Below are 17725 nucleotides of genomic sequence, written 5' to 3'. Positions count from 1 at the left end.
AATTTTTAAGTGCAGTATTTATTTGACAGGATAGATTTTGAATGAAAATAACAAAGAACTCTTACACAAAGCAAAAAACAAAACAGGTTTAATGATTAAAACAGATAAATTAATAGGTTTATATAACCATCAACTAAGGGAAGCCCTAGAACCAGAAATAAGGATTTTAAAATCGCATGCAAAGTCTAGTTACCATAAAAACCAAAGCAATACCAAAATATCTGTTTCCTAGTATAGACTTCAGGTCTTTTTATTTCCAACTCTTGGTAATCAAAATATGTACACTTTCGCATGCTACTGGTAGTGGAGGAATAAGATTATTTGTATAGGACTACAATTATGTTTCACAGATGGGAGGGCACAAAAAGAAGTGTCTTCCTCCACATTTTCGGGCCCATCTTGAAAAAAGGCACTCCCAAAGGTTCCTTGGTAACACCTTTGCTAGGCTTATTAATTACTCATATAATCTTTACATGTAAGATTAATGGTCCACTCATTTCACAGATCTGGGAACCACAAGGCATTGGAACTGTTTCTTTAACTCACGTGCCAAATAACTGGCTTTCTTAAGCAATGACCCAGAAAACCTTCGGATATCAGTTTGAAAAAAAAAAAAAATGGGGCTGTTTCCTTGAAAACTTAATCATATGCTTCATTACTAGGCTTTGGCATGCACTGCCAAACATATTATGGAACTGATCGAACCATCATATGATGGTGGCAGGGGACACTCCTGAATAATTAATTACTCTAGTTTTCTCACTTCTGCTCCCTTGTACCAATGCAACTTTGTCCTTGTCCCTTTATTAATTATAATACCAAGTGCTCTGAACCTGGGTTTGACCTCTCTCCTAAAAGATGTGTGAGAAAAAAAGATGCTTAAATAAATTACTGAGTCCTTCACTAGGATCATCAAAACAAAGAGTAATGGAAGTCTTCAGCTGCCTTTGGGCAGCTGTCCACCTTTCACAGAATCTTTAGAAACCATTTGCCTGAGGCCAAGGATAATCTGCTTTGTCACTAAACCTGACTCATGGTGAGCCATACTGAAACTGCACTTGGGTAGCTAGTCTCAAGTCAAACTGAGCTTGAATATGTCTCTACATTTACTGCATCCATGTAGTGTGCAATTTCTGATGCTGAATAAGAGATATGCGGCAATTGAAGGCTTCGCCACAAGCATCACATTCATGGGTTTCTTGGGTTTTTGCCTCTGTGTGGATCTTCTGATGGTTGACAAGGCTGCGCTGTTGACTAAAACTTTTGTCACACTTCTCACACTTGTAAGGTTTCTCTCCTGTGTGTATTCTCTGATGCTGAATAAGGCCTGAGTTCCGGCTAAAGGCCTTCCCACATTCATCACATTTATGGGGTTTATTACCTGTGTGAACACCCTGATGTCGAATAAGATTACAAAGCTGACTAAAGCTTTTGCCGCACTGTCTGCACAGATAAGGTCTCTCACCAGTGTGGATTCTTTGATGTTCAATAAGAAATGAGCTCCGACTGAAGCTTTTCCCGCATACAGTACATAGGTAGGGCTTTTCACCAGTGTGGATTCTTTGATGTTGTACAAGATGTGCACTGACACTGAAAGTTTTCCCACATTCATCACATTTATAAGATTTTTCCTTGGGGTAGACTTCCTGCTGTATAACAAGACTGCAATTTGGGTCAAAACTTTCCTTGGTTTCATTGTATGAGTAAGTCTTCTCTCTGGTGTGGATCCTCTGATGCTGAATAAGACCCGAGCTTCTGCTAAAGGCTTTTCCACATTCCTCACATTTATGGGGTTTGTCTCCTGTGTGAATTCTCTGATGACGAGTAAGGTTGCACAGCTGACTGAAGCTTTTCCCGCACTCTTTGCACTGATAAGGTCTTTCACCTGTATGGATCCTCTGATGTTCAATAAGGAATGAGCTCCGACTGAAGCTTTTTCCACATTCGATACAAAGAAAAGGTTTCTCACCAGTGTGGATTTTTTGGTGTTGTATAAGGTATGTACTTAATCTAAAAGCTTTCCCACATTCTCCACATTTATGAGGTCTTTCCCCAGTGTGAATTCTCTGATGTTCAACAAGTAATGAATTTCGACTAAAGCTTTTCTTACATTTGGTACAGTGATACGGTTTCTCACCAGTGTGAGTTCTCTGATGTTCAATAAGGTGTGACTTCCAACTGAAGGCTTTCCCACAGTCACTACATTTATGGGGTTTCTCACCTGTGTGAATCCTTTGATGTTTAACAAGGCTCCTTCTCTGGCTGAAGCTCTGTTTACACTGATTACACTGATAGGGTCTCTCTCCAGTGTGGATTCTCTGATGTCTAATAAGGGTTGAGCTCACACTAAAGGTTTTTCCACAATAATTACACTCATACGGCCTTTCCCCAGTGTGAATTCTCTGATGTTCAATAACAAATGAACTGCGACTAAAACTTTTTCCACATTCGTTGCATTGAAAAGGCTTCTCACCAGTATGTACCCTTTGATGTTGAATGAAATGGGCCTTCCGGACAAAACCTTTTCCACATTCTTCACATTTATGGCATTTCTCTTCTGAGTTTGGTCTCTTACGAATAATGTTACTGTTTCCCCTGAACATTCGCTGGTCCTGGGCCAAAGATTCCCTTGGTATTTCCCATAAGAAAATACCTCTCTGTTTATCTAATCTACCAACAAGTTCAAAGGTTTCCCTACCTATGGGATCTTGGTCAATTTCACTTTTGATTCTTGTAACTATTACACCCTGTGGTTCCACTTCTTCCTCAATCTCCTCAATTTCTTGTTTCACAGTTGGCTCCTCATCCTTATCTCTGTTCAAAACATCTGGAATAATAAATAGAAAATAGATCAGCTGGGCTCTTTGCTAGCAAGGAGAAATGCTTAGGAAAATGAGATTATTACAAATTAATCCACTACATCTATAAAATGTGAATGATTACTCCACAGTATAGTGAAGACTACATTAGTTTATATACACAAAGCATTTAGGACAATGCCTGGCAAAGAATACAAGCTATATAAATAATATTAGTTATTTGATAAAATACTTTTCTTGGAGAAGGGGTATGAAAAAAGTGAGTGTGTGAGATGTATGTGTGTTTTTAAAGAAGCAAGCTTTTAAGTTTTTATTTTTTATTTTTTTAAAGATTTTACTTATTTATCTGACAGAGAGAGATCACGAGTAGGCAGAGAGGAGGGGGAAGTAGGCTCCCCGCCGAACAGAAAGCCAGCTGTAGGGCTCGATCCCAAGACCCTGAGATCATGACCAGAGCCAAAGGCAGAGGCTTAACCCCCTGAACCACCCAGGTTGCCCCTAAGTTTTTATTTTTTTTTTAGTAAAAAAATACACCCAACATGGGGCTTGAACTCACAAACTTGAGATCAAGAGTCACATGCTCCTCTGAGTCAGCCAGGCACACTAAAAGGGTGTTTTTATGAGTAAAATGATGAGTTAGTAGGGCAAGCAGAATTGGGAGGAAGGCCTGGTAAATCAACAATTAGGCAAGGTAAGATGGGGAAACAATGAAATAAAACAAGTAGTGGTGTAATGAAGTATTCTATCAAGGAAGAAAGGATAATGCAGAAAAAAAACCCAGTAGGTTCAGGAAAATATGAGGTAAGACAGCATTACTGAACCATGAGTAGACCAAATAACTGACAGAAATAAACACAAAATGCTGAAAAGGATAAAAGACAACAACAAAGGGGAAGCAACAATTCATTCATTAACAAGAATTTACTTATTGCAAACAAAAGCATTCCAGGTGTGTGTAATGATTCAGGATTCAAAGATAAGACACGAAGTTCCCCACCTAATAAAATGAATGACGAGAACACTGGGGAGAGAAAACATGATAAAATATTTAACTAAAGCACTCCTCTACTGAGACAAAATGGCCTTTAAAATAAAATAATGGGTTATTATGGACACTGGGGAGGGTATGTGCTATGGTGAGTGCTGTGATTTGTGTAAGACTGATGATTCACAGACCTGCACGCCTGAAGCAAATAATGCATTGTATGTTAATAAAATTTTTTAAAAAATGAAAAAAGTAAAATAATGGATTGGAGTGACAAGGAGTCTATGATACAGAAAGACATAATAAAATAAATACAAAAGGAACACGGTCACAGTTAAGGAAAGAAACAGAGAAAATGCAGTCTGTGGTAACTTATGCCTTCACCTACCACAAATCCTACCACATTCTTCAAGTACATACGTTTCTCACCCTTCTAATGTAAGAGCCAAGGTGGAACCATTTAGTTCCAACTGAGAGTCTCTAAGACATCTGAGAAATGAAAATCTTACATGTGTAGAAGGAAAGATAACATAATAGTCTATGATGAAACAGAGTGGCATACAGAACTCTTGAGTCTGCCTCTGACTTTTCCCCCGATTTTCTCTCTCATGCTGTCTGCTGGATAATTCCACTAGAAGAACTGATCGGTACCAGATACATACATTTGGCCCTAAACAATTCCCTTTTTTAGACTTCCTCTTTTCTCTCAATTTTCTAATTTTCTATCTTTGGAGTCATCTCTGAGTTTTCTTTTCACTTAGTTCAAACCAGTCATTAAGTTATTTTATTCCCAAAAAACTTCTCTTATTCCTCTAAGAAATCAGTAGAAACTCTATTTCTCTTTATGCTACTAATAGTATTATATCTTAAACTCACTTCAGAGGACTGCTTTCTTTCACACAATGAAAAAGGATGAGAGAACTCCCTGAACTTTCTGCCCCCTGCCTATAAAATTATCTGCAATGGTACATGAAGATATATTCCATTCCTATCCAAAGCTAATTCATCTACCTTCTCTTGATCTCCCATGTCTCTTGAGGACTTAACTACTACCATTGTTTCCTCTTTCTTCCATCTGTTCTCCATTGCCAACATACTTACATATGCTCAGCATACAAATATGCCCAACTTTATCTCAAACCTGAAACCCTTCTCTTAATGAAATCTAAGTTTTGAAATAAAATCTTAACTCTGTAGGTCTCCCTTTCCTAGGTATGTTTCCCATACCCACCTCTTCCCCTACAACCTACTGTGAAATATGGCTTCTGTTTCTGGCATCTAGAAAAGTTTCTTCTAAATCACCAATGACTCTTGAATAACAAATACAATAAACATCTTCAGTCCTTATTCAGCAGCATCTGACACTGTTGACTAATTCCATTTTGACACTACCTGGTTTTGATTTCTATGCCATTATATTCTTTTAGTTCCCTATTTCTTCTTTGGCCTTTTCTAATAAATTTCCTTCACGTATTTCTCTTCCTTCATTAACTGTTGAAGGTTACTGTTACCCATATTTACATTCTTACCTGGTTCTCTATATATAGTCTGGGTATTGCTATTTACCTGTCTCAAAAAGGGCTTACAATTAACATGATCATCATCATTTGCTGTCATGTATGTCTCCACCTCCAATCATTTCCTCTGGACAGGCATCTTCACCCATTACCCAAAGCAGAAAATCAGCCTAGATTTCTCCATTTTTCTTATTGGTAAACAATCACCAAAATCAAAGATTCAACTCTCTAGTATCTACCTTCTTTCCATGTCTTCCCTGGATTATGCAAAAGCCATCCAATAATCCTTCACTCTAGCCTTTAAGTTGTCTCCATACTACATCTACTCCACTGCATCCAGAGAGATGTGCATGAAATGGAATTCCAGTCACATCACCACCTGTAGATTCACTAGTACTCCATCACTTGTGAGAGCAAATCAAAGCTCTTTCCACCATGATATTCAGCACTTCACAAAAGGTTCTCTAAATCTCAAGTCACCCTCCTACCCACTCTCTCACACTGCAAAGTGGGCAAATTGCTTATGCTAATCTTTTTTTTTTTTTTAAGATTTTATTTATTTATTTGACAGACAGAGATCACAAGTAGGCGGAGAAGCAGGCAGAGAGAGAGGAGGAAGCAGGCTCCCTGCTGAGCAGAGAGCCCGATGTGGGGCTCGATCCCAGGACCCTGGGATCATGACCTGAGCTGAAGGCAGAGGCCCTAACTCACTGAGCCACCCAGGTGCCCCGCTCATGCTAATCTTCTATGCCATTTCTTTGAGCATCTCATTTTACTAAATGTCCCCCAACATTGTTTACCTGGCAAGCTCCTGGTTTCTCTTTAAGATTCAATTCAAGTAACAGCTCCTCTACAAAGCCTTCACTAAGTCCAATAGACTTAGATGTTCTGTTTTTTATTACCAGCCCTCATCCACAGCTGCATTATAGCTATTATATGCACTGTTATTGTGCTGTATTTACCTCCTCCATGGGACTGTAATTTCCTTGTGAGAGGGGGAAGTCTCTTTATAATGTTTACCCAGTGTTGTTGTTCTAGGGTTTTACTCAAAGGAATCAGATAAAATTGTTGTTATTTGCAGACAATATAAATGTCCATGTAAAATTTCTTTAAAAAATTAAGTTAAATATAATAGTAACAAGAAAACAAAGATATAAAATAAATAGTGATAAGTACTTACTGCCAAGAATAAACAATTAGTAAATGTTATAGAAAAATAAAATGTCTTATATGGGAATAAAAACCATAAAACCAGGAATAAATCTCATAAGAATTGAAAGAGAGCTTTGAAAATAAGCCATAAAAATTTTCTGAAGGATGTAAGACAGATAAATAGAGTCAAGCAAATTGCTAAAGAGATTCAATGTTATAAGGATCTTAATTCTTCCCAAACCAATTTATGAACCCAACTGTATTCCAATCAAAATCTTATAAATGAATAAAAAACCTCAATGAATCTAAATTTCAACTGGAAGAATAAAGAAAACAAATGTATCCTAAAAAAGAATATAAAAGAATGATTTATCATATCAGACATAAAATGTAATACACAGCTTAAGTAAATTAGACAGAGAGACACTGGAATGAAAATAAATAGGTCAAAGAGATAGGTAAAAAAAACAAGTGAGTTTTGGCTTCCACACAGAGTAGTACAGAAAGGACTATCCATTAGATCTGGGCTTGGTAGCTATAATCACCTTCTGAGGTCTCTGCCATGCTTTTAGTCTATGCTCCCATCCTGTGATCATATAGCTAATTTGTAGAGAATTGACTCAAAGTGCATCTCTACCAGGAATTAAAACTAAATTAGGCAGTTATTCTGAACATGACTAGAATTGTAATCTATCAACTCAGAAGCTATAGCGACAGAAGCATGTGGATATGAGGAGGAAAGACTAGTCTACCAAGAAGAAACAGAATGCAAAGACAGAGTTCCTTCCTGGCTTCCTGAACAATCCAATTTCTGTGTTTCATTTTGTTTTGTTTTAAATATTTTTATTTATTTATTTATATTTATTTATTTATTTATTTTAAGATTTTATTTGTCAGAGAGAGAGAGCGAGCGCGCGTGTGCCCACAATCGTGCACAAGTGGGCAGAGTGGCAGGCAGAGGCGGAGAGAGAAGCAGGCTCCCTGCCGAGGAAGGAGCCCGATGCAGGACTCGATCCCAGGACCCCGGGATAATGACCTGAGCTGAAGGCAGCGGCTTAACCGACTGAGCCACCCAGGCATCCCAGATTTTTATTTATTTATTTGACAGACAGAGATCACGAGTAAGCAGAGAAGCAGGCAGAGAGGGGGAAGCAGGCTCCCACTGAGCAGAGAGTCAGATGTGGGGCTTGATCCCAGGACCCTGGGCTCATGACCTGAGGTGAAGGCAGAGGCTTAACTGAGTCACCCAGGCACCCCTTGTTTTTGTTTTTGTTTTTTAAAAGATTTTATTTATTTATTTGACAGACAGAGATCACAAGTAGGCAGAGAGGCAGGCAGAGAGGGAGGAAGGGAAGCAGGCTCCCTGCCAAGCAGAGAGCCCGATGCGGGGCTCGATCCCAGGACCCTGGGATCATGACCCGAGCCGAAGACAGAGGCTTTAATCCACTAAGCCACCCATGTGCCCCTTGTTTTTGTTTTTAAAGTAGGCTCCACAGTAGGTGTGGAGCTTGAACTCATGACCTTGGGATCAAGACTTGAGCCAAGGTCAAGAGTCAGATGCTTAACCAACTGAGCCACCCAGATGCCCCTGGTTCTAGTCCTTTTCTGATATCCAGTTGCAGTCATGCTTATATATTGTGTGCCACCTCTGTCCCTACAATAAGTTCTCTTGTTGGCTTAAGCTAGTTTGAGTTGATTTCTATAATCTTTAATCAGTTTTAATACTATGGTAGCTGCAGAGACAGAGAAATGGCAAGGAAATGGTAAAGTGGAAGTGGCTAAACTTTAGGCGATAACAAGAGTTACCATACATACATTTTCTAAAAAGGGTTAGACAATAAATATTTTTGGCTTTGAGAGCCATATAGGCTCTACTGCAAATGTTCAACTCTGCCACTACAGCATGAAAGTATTAACAGTAGGCACTTTTTTTTTTTTTAAGATTTTATTTATTTGACAGACAGAGATCACAAGTAGGCAGAGAGGCAGGCAGAGAGAGAGGAAGGGAAGCAGGCTCCCTGCTGAGCAGAGAGCCCGATGCGGGGCTCGATTCCAGGACCCTGAGATCATGACCTGAGCCGAAGGCAAAGGCTTTAATCCACTGAGCCATCCAGGTGCCCCCAAAATAGGCACTTTATTCATAAAAATGGACAGTGTGCCAGATCTGGCCTGTGGACTGACCACAGCTGCCAATCCTAGTATCCAAAAGTATATAGGAAGAACAGTTTTTTTGGTAAAAGAATGAGAGAATGGGAAGAATCTGCATTCCTAGCGCTAGCATAGTGCTTGATTAACTATTTATTGAAAGGATGAGTAGTTGAACAAACAATTGAGGAAAGAATACATAATATATATATTCTAAGAATATATATAATCTAAGAAGAGAAGCAATGAGTATAAGGTCTTACAGGAACAGCAATTCCCAATTCTGTCAAGGTCCAATACAGCTCAAGCAGACTAGAAAGAAGTCATTAAAACTGAGGAAGTCCCTTTCAGTTGAAAGAACTGAACACTTGGGGCGCCTGGGTTAAGCCTCTGCCTTCGGCTCAGGTCATGATCTCAGGGTCCTGGGATTGAGCCCGCATCGGGCTCTCTGCTCAGTAGGGAGCCTGCTTCCCCCTCTCTCTCTGCCTGCCTCTCTGCCTACTTGTGATCTCACTCTCTGTCAAATAAATAAATAAAATATTTAAAAAAAAAAAAAGGAACAAAGAACTGGAAGACTGAGAACTGAGATCAAGCTGTCAGTTGTATTATTAACATAGTTACTGAAGCATTTAAAGAAAAATCGTCATAGAAAGGAAAGGTACAAATAAAGGACCAAAATTAAATGGAATTAAATGGAAGAGAGCTGTACTAACTAAAGAAGCAAGATGATGTGCAATAAAACTACGTTAGAAAAAATCAAGTAATTATCTTTCACCAAGGGAGCTCTTATCAAAGGAATGGTGACAGAATCTATAGATGAAAAGATTGCAGAGGGAGAAATAATAACTGATAAAAAGCTGTAGTTCAGCTAAAATGGGAACCTGAAAGTAGGAGATCACAGATGGGCTCACTGCCATGCCTTCGTCCATATGGTACTCACATCTTACAGTAGTAGGGGCAGGCAAGGCTGGGCATATGCCTGGTTCTATCAGCCAGGATACCATATGTGTGGATAAAGCTGGCAATGACTCAGAGACACCATGGCATATTGGGGAAAAAAATCAGCAGCTGATATGACTGGAGATCGAAGTGGTGTGCAAAAATAATAGATGACGCTAGAAACCCAGGCAGGGCTATTTAGAGAGGCCCTAGCAGGTATAAGAAATTAAGATTTTTAACCTTTAGGCTAACAGGAATTGTAAATTATAAGCAGTTAACTAACAAAATCACTTTGGTGGCAGTAAATAGAATGTATTAAAAGAAAGGGAATTGGAGGCAAGAGGCTAGTTTATGGACTAACACTGTAACTAGTCAAGAGATACTGAATCTTGAGTATATTCATTCATTCTATTACACGAATACTTAGAAGCATATAATATATATGCTTCTGTGCTAAGCATATAATAGAGTCATGTTTAGTAGACTCTATATATGGTTCTGTGCTAAGTGCTGGAGAAATCAAATGAAAAAAATATAGTTACTGTCCTCATGGAAACCAGTCTGGTTAGAAAAATAACATAAAGAATGATTAGAGTACAGTGTGATAAATTCAACAGAAGTGTATACAGTAGCACAGAAAAAGGAGTACTTAATTCCAAAGAGAAGGCCCTTGAGATCTGAATGGGTTATTTGAGATTTGCCAGGTGTGTCATTTACATGGTCTTCAAAAGAAGATGACAAAGATTTTAGCGTTCTTAGAGAGGATAAAGAGTACAGTGACAGCCATCAACATTTATATTATACTTACTACATGCTACTCAATGTCCTAAGTACGTTACAGATATTAACTCTGTTAATACTCACAGTAACCCAGAGGTAAGTGCTATTATTATTGCCATTTCGTAAAAAAGAAACAGGCATGGAAAGATTATGTAATTCACCCATGGTCACAAGGCTTGTAAGGGGCTGAACCAGGATTTTTACTGAGGCAGGTAAGCTCCAGCTGCTTCTCTTAGGTGAAAGTAAGATTTGGGACTTATCACACAGAAGTAGGTGATGATCTGAGTATAGATAAGCTTTGCCAAAGAAAGCATATAAATTGAGAGGAAGTGTGAGAATGCAAGGCAACCAAAGGAAGCAACAGTTTCAAATATCTATAGAGAGGTGAAATAAAATAGTGTCCAAAAAACAGTCTATTGCATTTGACACTTGGGTTATTACAGACCAACGTTAAACAATTCAAGAGGAATGGCAGAGGCAAGAAAAGGGGCTTAGAGATAATGGGGAAGGTAAAGTACAAAACACACATTAACTACTCTTACAAAAACTTGGCAATGAAGTGAATGAGGAGGTGACAAGGAGCAGCAAGGAGACTGTGGCTCAAAGGATCACCACCCACTCCCCTCCTTCCCCAAGTAGAAGAGTCATAAACATACCTATTATCAAAATAAAGGTACCAGCAGAGTAGGAATAGAGACTAAAGTTGTAAAGGGAAAAAAAAAAGATGACAGATGGATAAATTCTTGGAGAAGCGAGGAAACAGGAGTAGTCTTAAGCATGCACATGAAGGGCAGAGAAGGTGGGAGTTCACGTTCAGTAGCCTCTGTCTTCTCTTTGCCACAGAAAGTGAAGTCCACTACTGAGTGATGGACCCAAGGAAAACTTCTTTAGTTTTTGGAATAGTCATTAAAAAGAAGGAGGAAAAGAGCAAATCAATGATAAAAAAAAAACTGGCTGAGATGTAAAAACCCACTGCAGACTAGAAGAAAAGCTATGCATACATATACACAGGGCATCAGTCCTTTCAGTTAAAGAATTTCTCTTGCTGTGTTTAGCAACTCTGGTAGGAGGAAAGGCAGATTTTATAACCAATACAGAATCTGAGGTTTGCAGAATGCGAAGAGCACAATGACAAGGTGGCGAGAGAGCATGCTGGTGATAATTCATATGTAGGTCCATGGATTAGATGAGGAGATGAAGTTAGGACAGGACTGATAGTCTGGTGGGGAGAAAGGGAGAAGTCAAGAACAGGAAACATGATTAAGAATAACCAGATGTAGGAGGAAAGGAGTAGGAGAGGTAAAAAGGTAAGAAGTTAGAGTAAGCTCCACATGGGCAGAGATGATGTCTGTTTTGGTCACCCCTGTTTAGTTAATCTAAAATAATAATTAATAATGTCTGCAAAATTTTCAAAAGAGTAAGATATCAGGGTTTAAGATTTGCCTGCTTTGACAAAACTGAGGGTTTGATCACTGATGTGAGCTGAACAAAAAAGGAAAGCCAGGTCCCTGAAGCGAATAAGGTCAGGGAATATAGTGAGGGTTAAGTGATGACTACATCACTGATTGCATAGGTGAGCATACAGAAGATTCTGAAATGTGACAAAATCTATGTGTGAGGGACCAAGACATGTCAACAGATGACAGTGAAAAGGAATTGAGTGGGTAGAGCAAGACTGCTGAGGCAAGGAGAGAAATTCTGCTTGAAGGGTTAAACCAATGCTTCGGAAACAGCCCTGAAAAGGTAGGAGAACATAACTTCTCCCTTCTAGCTTTGAGACAAAGGATAGGGGAAAAAAAGAGGATGCAGGAAAATAAGCAGCCTCTGCCAGGGAAGTGGTGTCCTTGGGAAAGTGCCAGTTTTCAGTTAAGGCCAGGAGGGGTAAGGAACATTATGTGAAGAAGAACAGGGGCTCCAGAAGGCAGAGTGAAAAGGGGTGGGAGGAAAGCAGTGGGAGGATGAGCCAGGAGGGAAAGTACAGAGCAATATGGGAATGAGATTATGGAGATAAGAAGCCAGAAAGGCATGTATTTTGGTTATTGCAAGGATGCTAGGGATGACAGGCATGGAAACAATCAATGGCTGAAAGATTTGAATCAGAACTTTGAAACAAAGCAGTTTTGGTACTTGTAGTGGTCCAAGTGTTCTCAGAGTCTGATTTCTTATAGCCTCTTAGATATTTTAACCAGAGAAACAAAAGATTCTTACCCAGTGAGACCAGGTTTCCATAATTCTCCATCATGACATCTTTATACAGGCTTCTCTGAGCTGGATCCAGATAATCCCACTCCTCCTGGGTAAAAAACACAGCCACATCCTCAAATGTCAGCAACCCCTGAAATAGTACGATTTCTGTAGTCAGTTCTTGTTGTCTCAAGGACAATTCTACCACTGAAAGTAGCAGAAGAAATCACTTATCAGGGCCGGGTAGGCTAGGAGGAACATGATAACCAAGAGTTCCAAATGGGGCCCAATTCTGTAATAGACAAGCACCTCAAACTAGATGATAGCTGAACTGGATCCTTGTTGTCAGTAGTGCTGGTCCTCAAGATAGAACTTTTCTGGTTTAATAATTATACACTAACATTTTTATTCTAGTAAGCTGCCCCCAAACTCCCCAAGTTTCCTGCACTAATTGACCGGCTCCAACTCAACCGCACTGGCTTGGGACCCTGTTCAATTCCATGAACTTCTCTAAGCGTCTACCTTGGGTCTAAGCATCGTGACAGGCGCATAAAACACGGGGGAGGGTTAAAAAATGGTGCCTCGTTTGGAAGAACTCACAAATGAGGGCGCATGTTTGGAACATTACTAATTTTCCTCACCTGATTTACCAAGTCACTCTTGGAAAAAAAAAAAAGGGCCAAGTGGGAGCACTACGGGGTACTTCCCTGCACACATCGCTGGCCCTAAAGACCACGGTCAGGGAGGTAGGGAGGTAGGGAGGTGGGGGGGCGGGGGGGCGGAGGCGCGGCCTAGCTCCGGTAATAGCGAGAGAACGGTGATACCCAGAAGGGGACTTACCTTTGGCTCTGGCGGGGGGCTCGGGGAGGCCATCTCCTGGACAGAAAATCAGGGCAGGAACCCGCGGCGGTCGCACGGAAAGAAGCCTTTCGTTAAGGCCTACCCAGCCTTTAGAAATTAGGCCCAACGAAGGCGAGGCCTCCAGGCTGGGTATGGCCAGGTCCTGCCTCGGTCCCCGAGCGGTCACGACCCCAGCAGCATATCAGACGCGCTACTTGGCCGTCCCCCAACCCCAAATTTCCTCCCCGCCTAGCTGCGCAGACTTCCAGGCCTCGCTAGAGCCTCCTCCCAGTTGCCAGTTCCCCCTCCTTTCAGCCAAGGAGCGCTATGACCGCCCGCCCCCGGACCAGAAGGCGTCACCCGGAACCTTCCCGGGACGCCCCCCAACTACAACTCCCGTCATGCTCTGAGAGACCGCCTCGGTCCAGCCTCCGCCGGCAAAGGCCACCGGACTACATTTCCCGGCGTGCAAAGGGGGAGGGAGAAGCTAGTGACACTTAACAGGAAAAAGGGAACACCTACCACTTAGCTTACACGTGACTGGCTGGTCTTGGCGCGTCTCTGCCCCCTGAAGGCGGAGCGCTAGCAAGCAGCTCTCTTCCGAGATGGCCGCGCTGTCAGCGTCCGGAGTTACCAGAAGAGGCCTCACGTGGATCATCTTAGGGGCACCACGCAGAGAATTTTGGTCTCGATTCAGGTAAAGCGGAAGGTTGGATGGTGGGTCTCGTTCAGGGAAAGTAAGGAGAGAAAAACTGAGGAGGATAAAAGCGCGAATTCAAAAGCGAGTGCCATGCTATTGAGACGGGACCTTAGTCCTGCGCTTGGGTTAGGGTTCGGAGTCCAGAAGCGTAAGAGCGGGTCTCCTGGAATGGTGGGGCCCAGTGTTGCCTGTTTTGTCATCTGATCACGGAGATACCGCTCTCTTTCCCTCCCACTTCGCTCATTAATTTATTAAGCAAACAGTACGGACCACTTGTTCCAGACACCGCGTGCGGTGTCCTGAAACAAATGGTTCGTTTGGAACGAGCAATATAGAAGATGAACGTGAAAGCGCTCGGTAAACGAAGTTCATTTGCGCGGTGTCTTTCTTCACGCGCCACATTCAGAAAGGAAGTGTGGCCTCCTCTTTTTGTTCGTTGGTGTATTCATTGATTCACTCAACAGTTACTAAACGTCAGGTCTGGGTCAGCATTTCCCTAAGTAGTTTACAGTAGCGAAACAACGCCCCTTCTCAGAGCTCCGGCATATGGGGAAACTGAGGCTCCATGGAGAGGAAGTATTTTGCCAAAAGCAGGTTAATGGCAGAGCTGGGACCAGAACCCAGGTCTTTGATTCCCCGTCTACTGCTTCTCCCACAGCACCCTGTGGAATATTCTGAAGGTAAATCTGTTTGACTCACAGTGTTAGGACCTCAAAACTTGTGGGAACTTCAGGGAACAATTTATGCCCTCAGGGTTCAAGCAAAAATCTGGAAGGATTTTTGTCATCTGTTCGTGGATTTATTAGCTTCTCCTCTTTTTTGGTGAGTAGTATTATCTCAAATCTCCTTCAGGTTTGTTTCAGTCACTCATTCATCACAGATTTATAGAGTGTCTACTCTGTGTCAGATGTTTCGGTGTTAGGGATACAGTTGTTAATAAGTCCGACTAAATATTTGTCTTCAGAGAGCATATATTCTGATGGAGGCAAAAACACAAACGTGGGATATAATTTTAGAAAGTGGTAAATTATGGAGAAAACTAGAGCAGTGTACTAGATTACAGAGATGGGAGGAATGGATTGCATTTCATTCTGATGGTACTACTGGAGTAGTTTGAGGAGAAAATGGGAGGTGATGAAGTAGACACTAAAAGTATAGACAACTCTGGGAGACTGGTAAGAACATGGAGTCTAAGGGGTATTTTTGTTTTTCTTTGAAGATGGGAGATTTTTAACAGCTTATTGTGTGCCCTGGGAACACTCTAGCAGGTAGAGAGAAAATGATAAAGAATTGATGCAGAATGAGGGCTAAATTGCTGGAAGAATCTTTAAGGAGGCGAAGGAAAATAGTGCAACAAACCATATTCTTGGCCAGACATCCATCCGTCCATCCTTCTTTCCTCCCTCCCTTCCTCTCTCTCTCTTTCTTTCTTTCTTCTCTCTGTTTTCCCCCCAGACATCTTTTTTTCTGCTGCCTCCCATTCTGTAAGGATGACCCATCCCAGTCTGTTACCAACTCCATGGAAAACAAGAGTCAGATCATGAGCTAATATTTCATTAAGCACTGAAGTAGTGTATCAGGCAGATTTCCTGACATTGGCTCATGTACTCAGTAACAGTGATTCAAGCAGTTTTCAAAGGACTGCAGATCAATAAAACAGGTCTTTATGATAAATAAAACAGGAGTTTATAATTTGGTACAGTGGTTTTTAACCAGGGATAATTTACCCATCTGGACATTTGGCAGTGTCATTTGGTTATGACTAGAGGACAGGAATGCTATGGCATTTACCCTACCCTGGACAGAGGCCAGGGATGCTGCTGGACTCTTACAATGAACATGATAGCCCCCTACAACAAAGAATTATCTGGCCCAAAATGTCAGTGTTTGAGCTCAGAAATCCTGATCTGGTAAGAGAAATAGAATGTAAAAAAATTAAAACTCAGGTAGGATGCGATATACTGTTAAAGCAATATAATGTGCTACAGTAGATTGGAGGAATTTGCAGTTGTATTTGGGCAAATCAAGTAAAGCTTCTTGGAAGAGAACAGTTCTGTTCTAGGACTTAAAGTAAGATTCTATAGGTGAAGATGAAAGATAGGCATTTCCAGTAGGATATAACTTGAGGTAACACATGACACCAGGAAAGAGGGAAACAGAATGTAGTAGTTTAGTTTGGGTAGGGCATAGAGTGTATATAGGAGATTAGGAGATGAGGTTAGAGAGGTAGTTTGGGTTTAGAAACTGGGAATCCCAGGCAAATGATTTACCTCTTTACTTGTTCTTGGAATTCTTAGAGCATGTAAAATCTATAATTTCTTTTCTGTGTGTACCAGACCAATTCAGTTACAAGCTTCCGAAGGCAGGTACCTACCTATCTTATTCTCTCCACAGGGCCTGGGAGAGTAGTAAGTGTGCATATTATTTATTAATTTAGATAGATAGATAAGATTGGGTCTGGTGTTCATCATCTTGTCAGCTACATTAGTGCAGCTAACCGAAGATTCACATATTTGCTTTTGATCATTCCAGAAAAGAAACAAAGCCAGTGGTGGCTGAGACAGTGGAAGAGGTGAAGAAAGAACCTATTTTGGTGTGTCCACCCTTAAGAAGCCGAACATACATACCACCTGAAGATCTCCAGAGTCGTGTGGAATCTTGTGTCAAAGAAATTTTTGGCTCATCTGTACCTAGCAATTGGCAGGATGTGTCCCTGGAAGATGGTCATCTGAAATTCGGTTTGTTGGCACGTTTAGCTGATGACCTGGGCCATGCAGTGCCCAACTCCAGGCTTCACCAGATGTGTAGGGTCAGAGATGTTCTTGATTTCTATAATGTGCCTATTCATGATAGATCTAAATTTGATGAACTTATTGCTAGTAACCTGCCTCCCAATTTAAAAATCACTTGGGATTACTGAGCAATTCAGAAGAGGAACATGTTGAAATTATTTTGTCCTGAGCAAGGGGTTGGGTATTAGACTTGATACTTTACCATGTAAAATGCTGTCAGAACTGTTTTCTAAACCCACTTTTTCTGTGGAAGAATGAATTACCTCTTTTTTTCCTCATGTCATGAATTAACAGCAGGATTTTCTTTTTTCACATTTGCTGAAAAAAAATTTTTTTTTAATGGAATCAAATCACCAATCGTGTATGAAAATTTCCTTCTCTGGAGGACACAGTAATTAAACTTGTTCTTACGATGTGAGGCTATTATATGTTCAGACATGATGTTCATTCTTCATAGGCATAAAACATGTTTTATGCAAAAACATCTTTTAAAAAAACATGTTCTAATCCTGTTAGGACTCTTAAATCTAAGGTGGTATTATGTATAGGATAAATGCAAATAAGGAAACTTGGATATTTGTAAAAGAAATGTAAAAATCTATGTTGTTTATTTTAGCAAGTTGTTTCTTTCACTGCTTTACTTCACAAATAGAAATAGAAAATGATAGTGTTCATTCTAGATTAAGCTCTTGGAATTAAAGTACATTTTTTGAAGAGTGTTGTGTGTTTTAAATTTTTTTAAAGGTGAAATTTGCTTCTCTGTCTTGTCATTTCCTTAATTTAAGTATTATGAATGAAAAAATTAGAGTATATGCCAACTAGGAAATGCTATAACTTTTTTAAAAATAGATATGCCAGATTCTATATCTAAG

At 40.5% G+C, this 17725-nt stretch overlaps 2 protein-coding genes across 2 annotated transcripts; one reads left to right on the top strand and one right to left on the bottom strand.

Moving 5' to 3' along the window:
- On the bottom strand, window positions 1-13704 carry ZNF189 (zinc finger protein 189). Its single transcript, XM_080819836.1, has 3 exons — window positions 13362-13704; window positions 12546-12630; window positions 1-2827 (listed from the first exon to the last, which is right to left on the bottom strand). The coding sequence occupies exons 1-3, from the start codon at window positions 13392-13394 to the stop codon at window positions 1107-1109; spliced, it is 1839 nt and encodes a 612-aa protein (XP_080675962.1). The 5' UTR covers window positions 13395-13704; the 3' UTR covers window positions 1-1106.
- Window positions 13705-13943: 239 nt separating this feature from the next.
- On the top strand, window positions 13944-17567 carry MRPL50 (mitochondrial ribosomal protein L50). The gene is made up of 2 exons (XM_080820588.1): window positions 13944-14058; window positions 16594-17567. The coding sequence occupies exons 1-2, from the start codon at window positions 13967-13969 to the stop codon at window positions 16979-16981; spliced, it is 480 nt and encodes a 159-aa protein (XP_080676714.1). The 5' UTR covers window positions 13944-13966; the 3' UTR covers window positions 16982-17567.
- The last annotated feature ends 158 nt before the right edge of the window (window positions 17568-17725 follow it).

This window comes from Martes martes (assembly GCF_963455335.1).
Source record: "Martes martes genome assembly, chromosome: 12".
Lineage (NCBI taxonomy): Eukaryota > Metazoa > Chordata > Mammalia > Carnivora > Mustelidae > Martes > Martes martes.
This window is presented reverse-complemented; position numbering and strand designations above follow the sequence as displayed.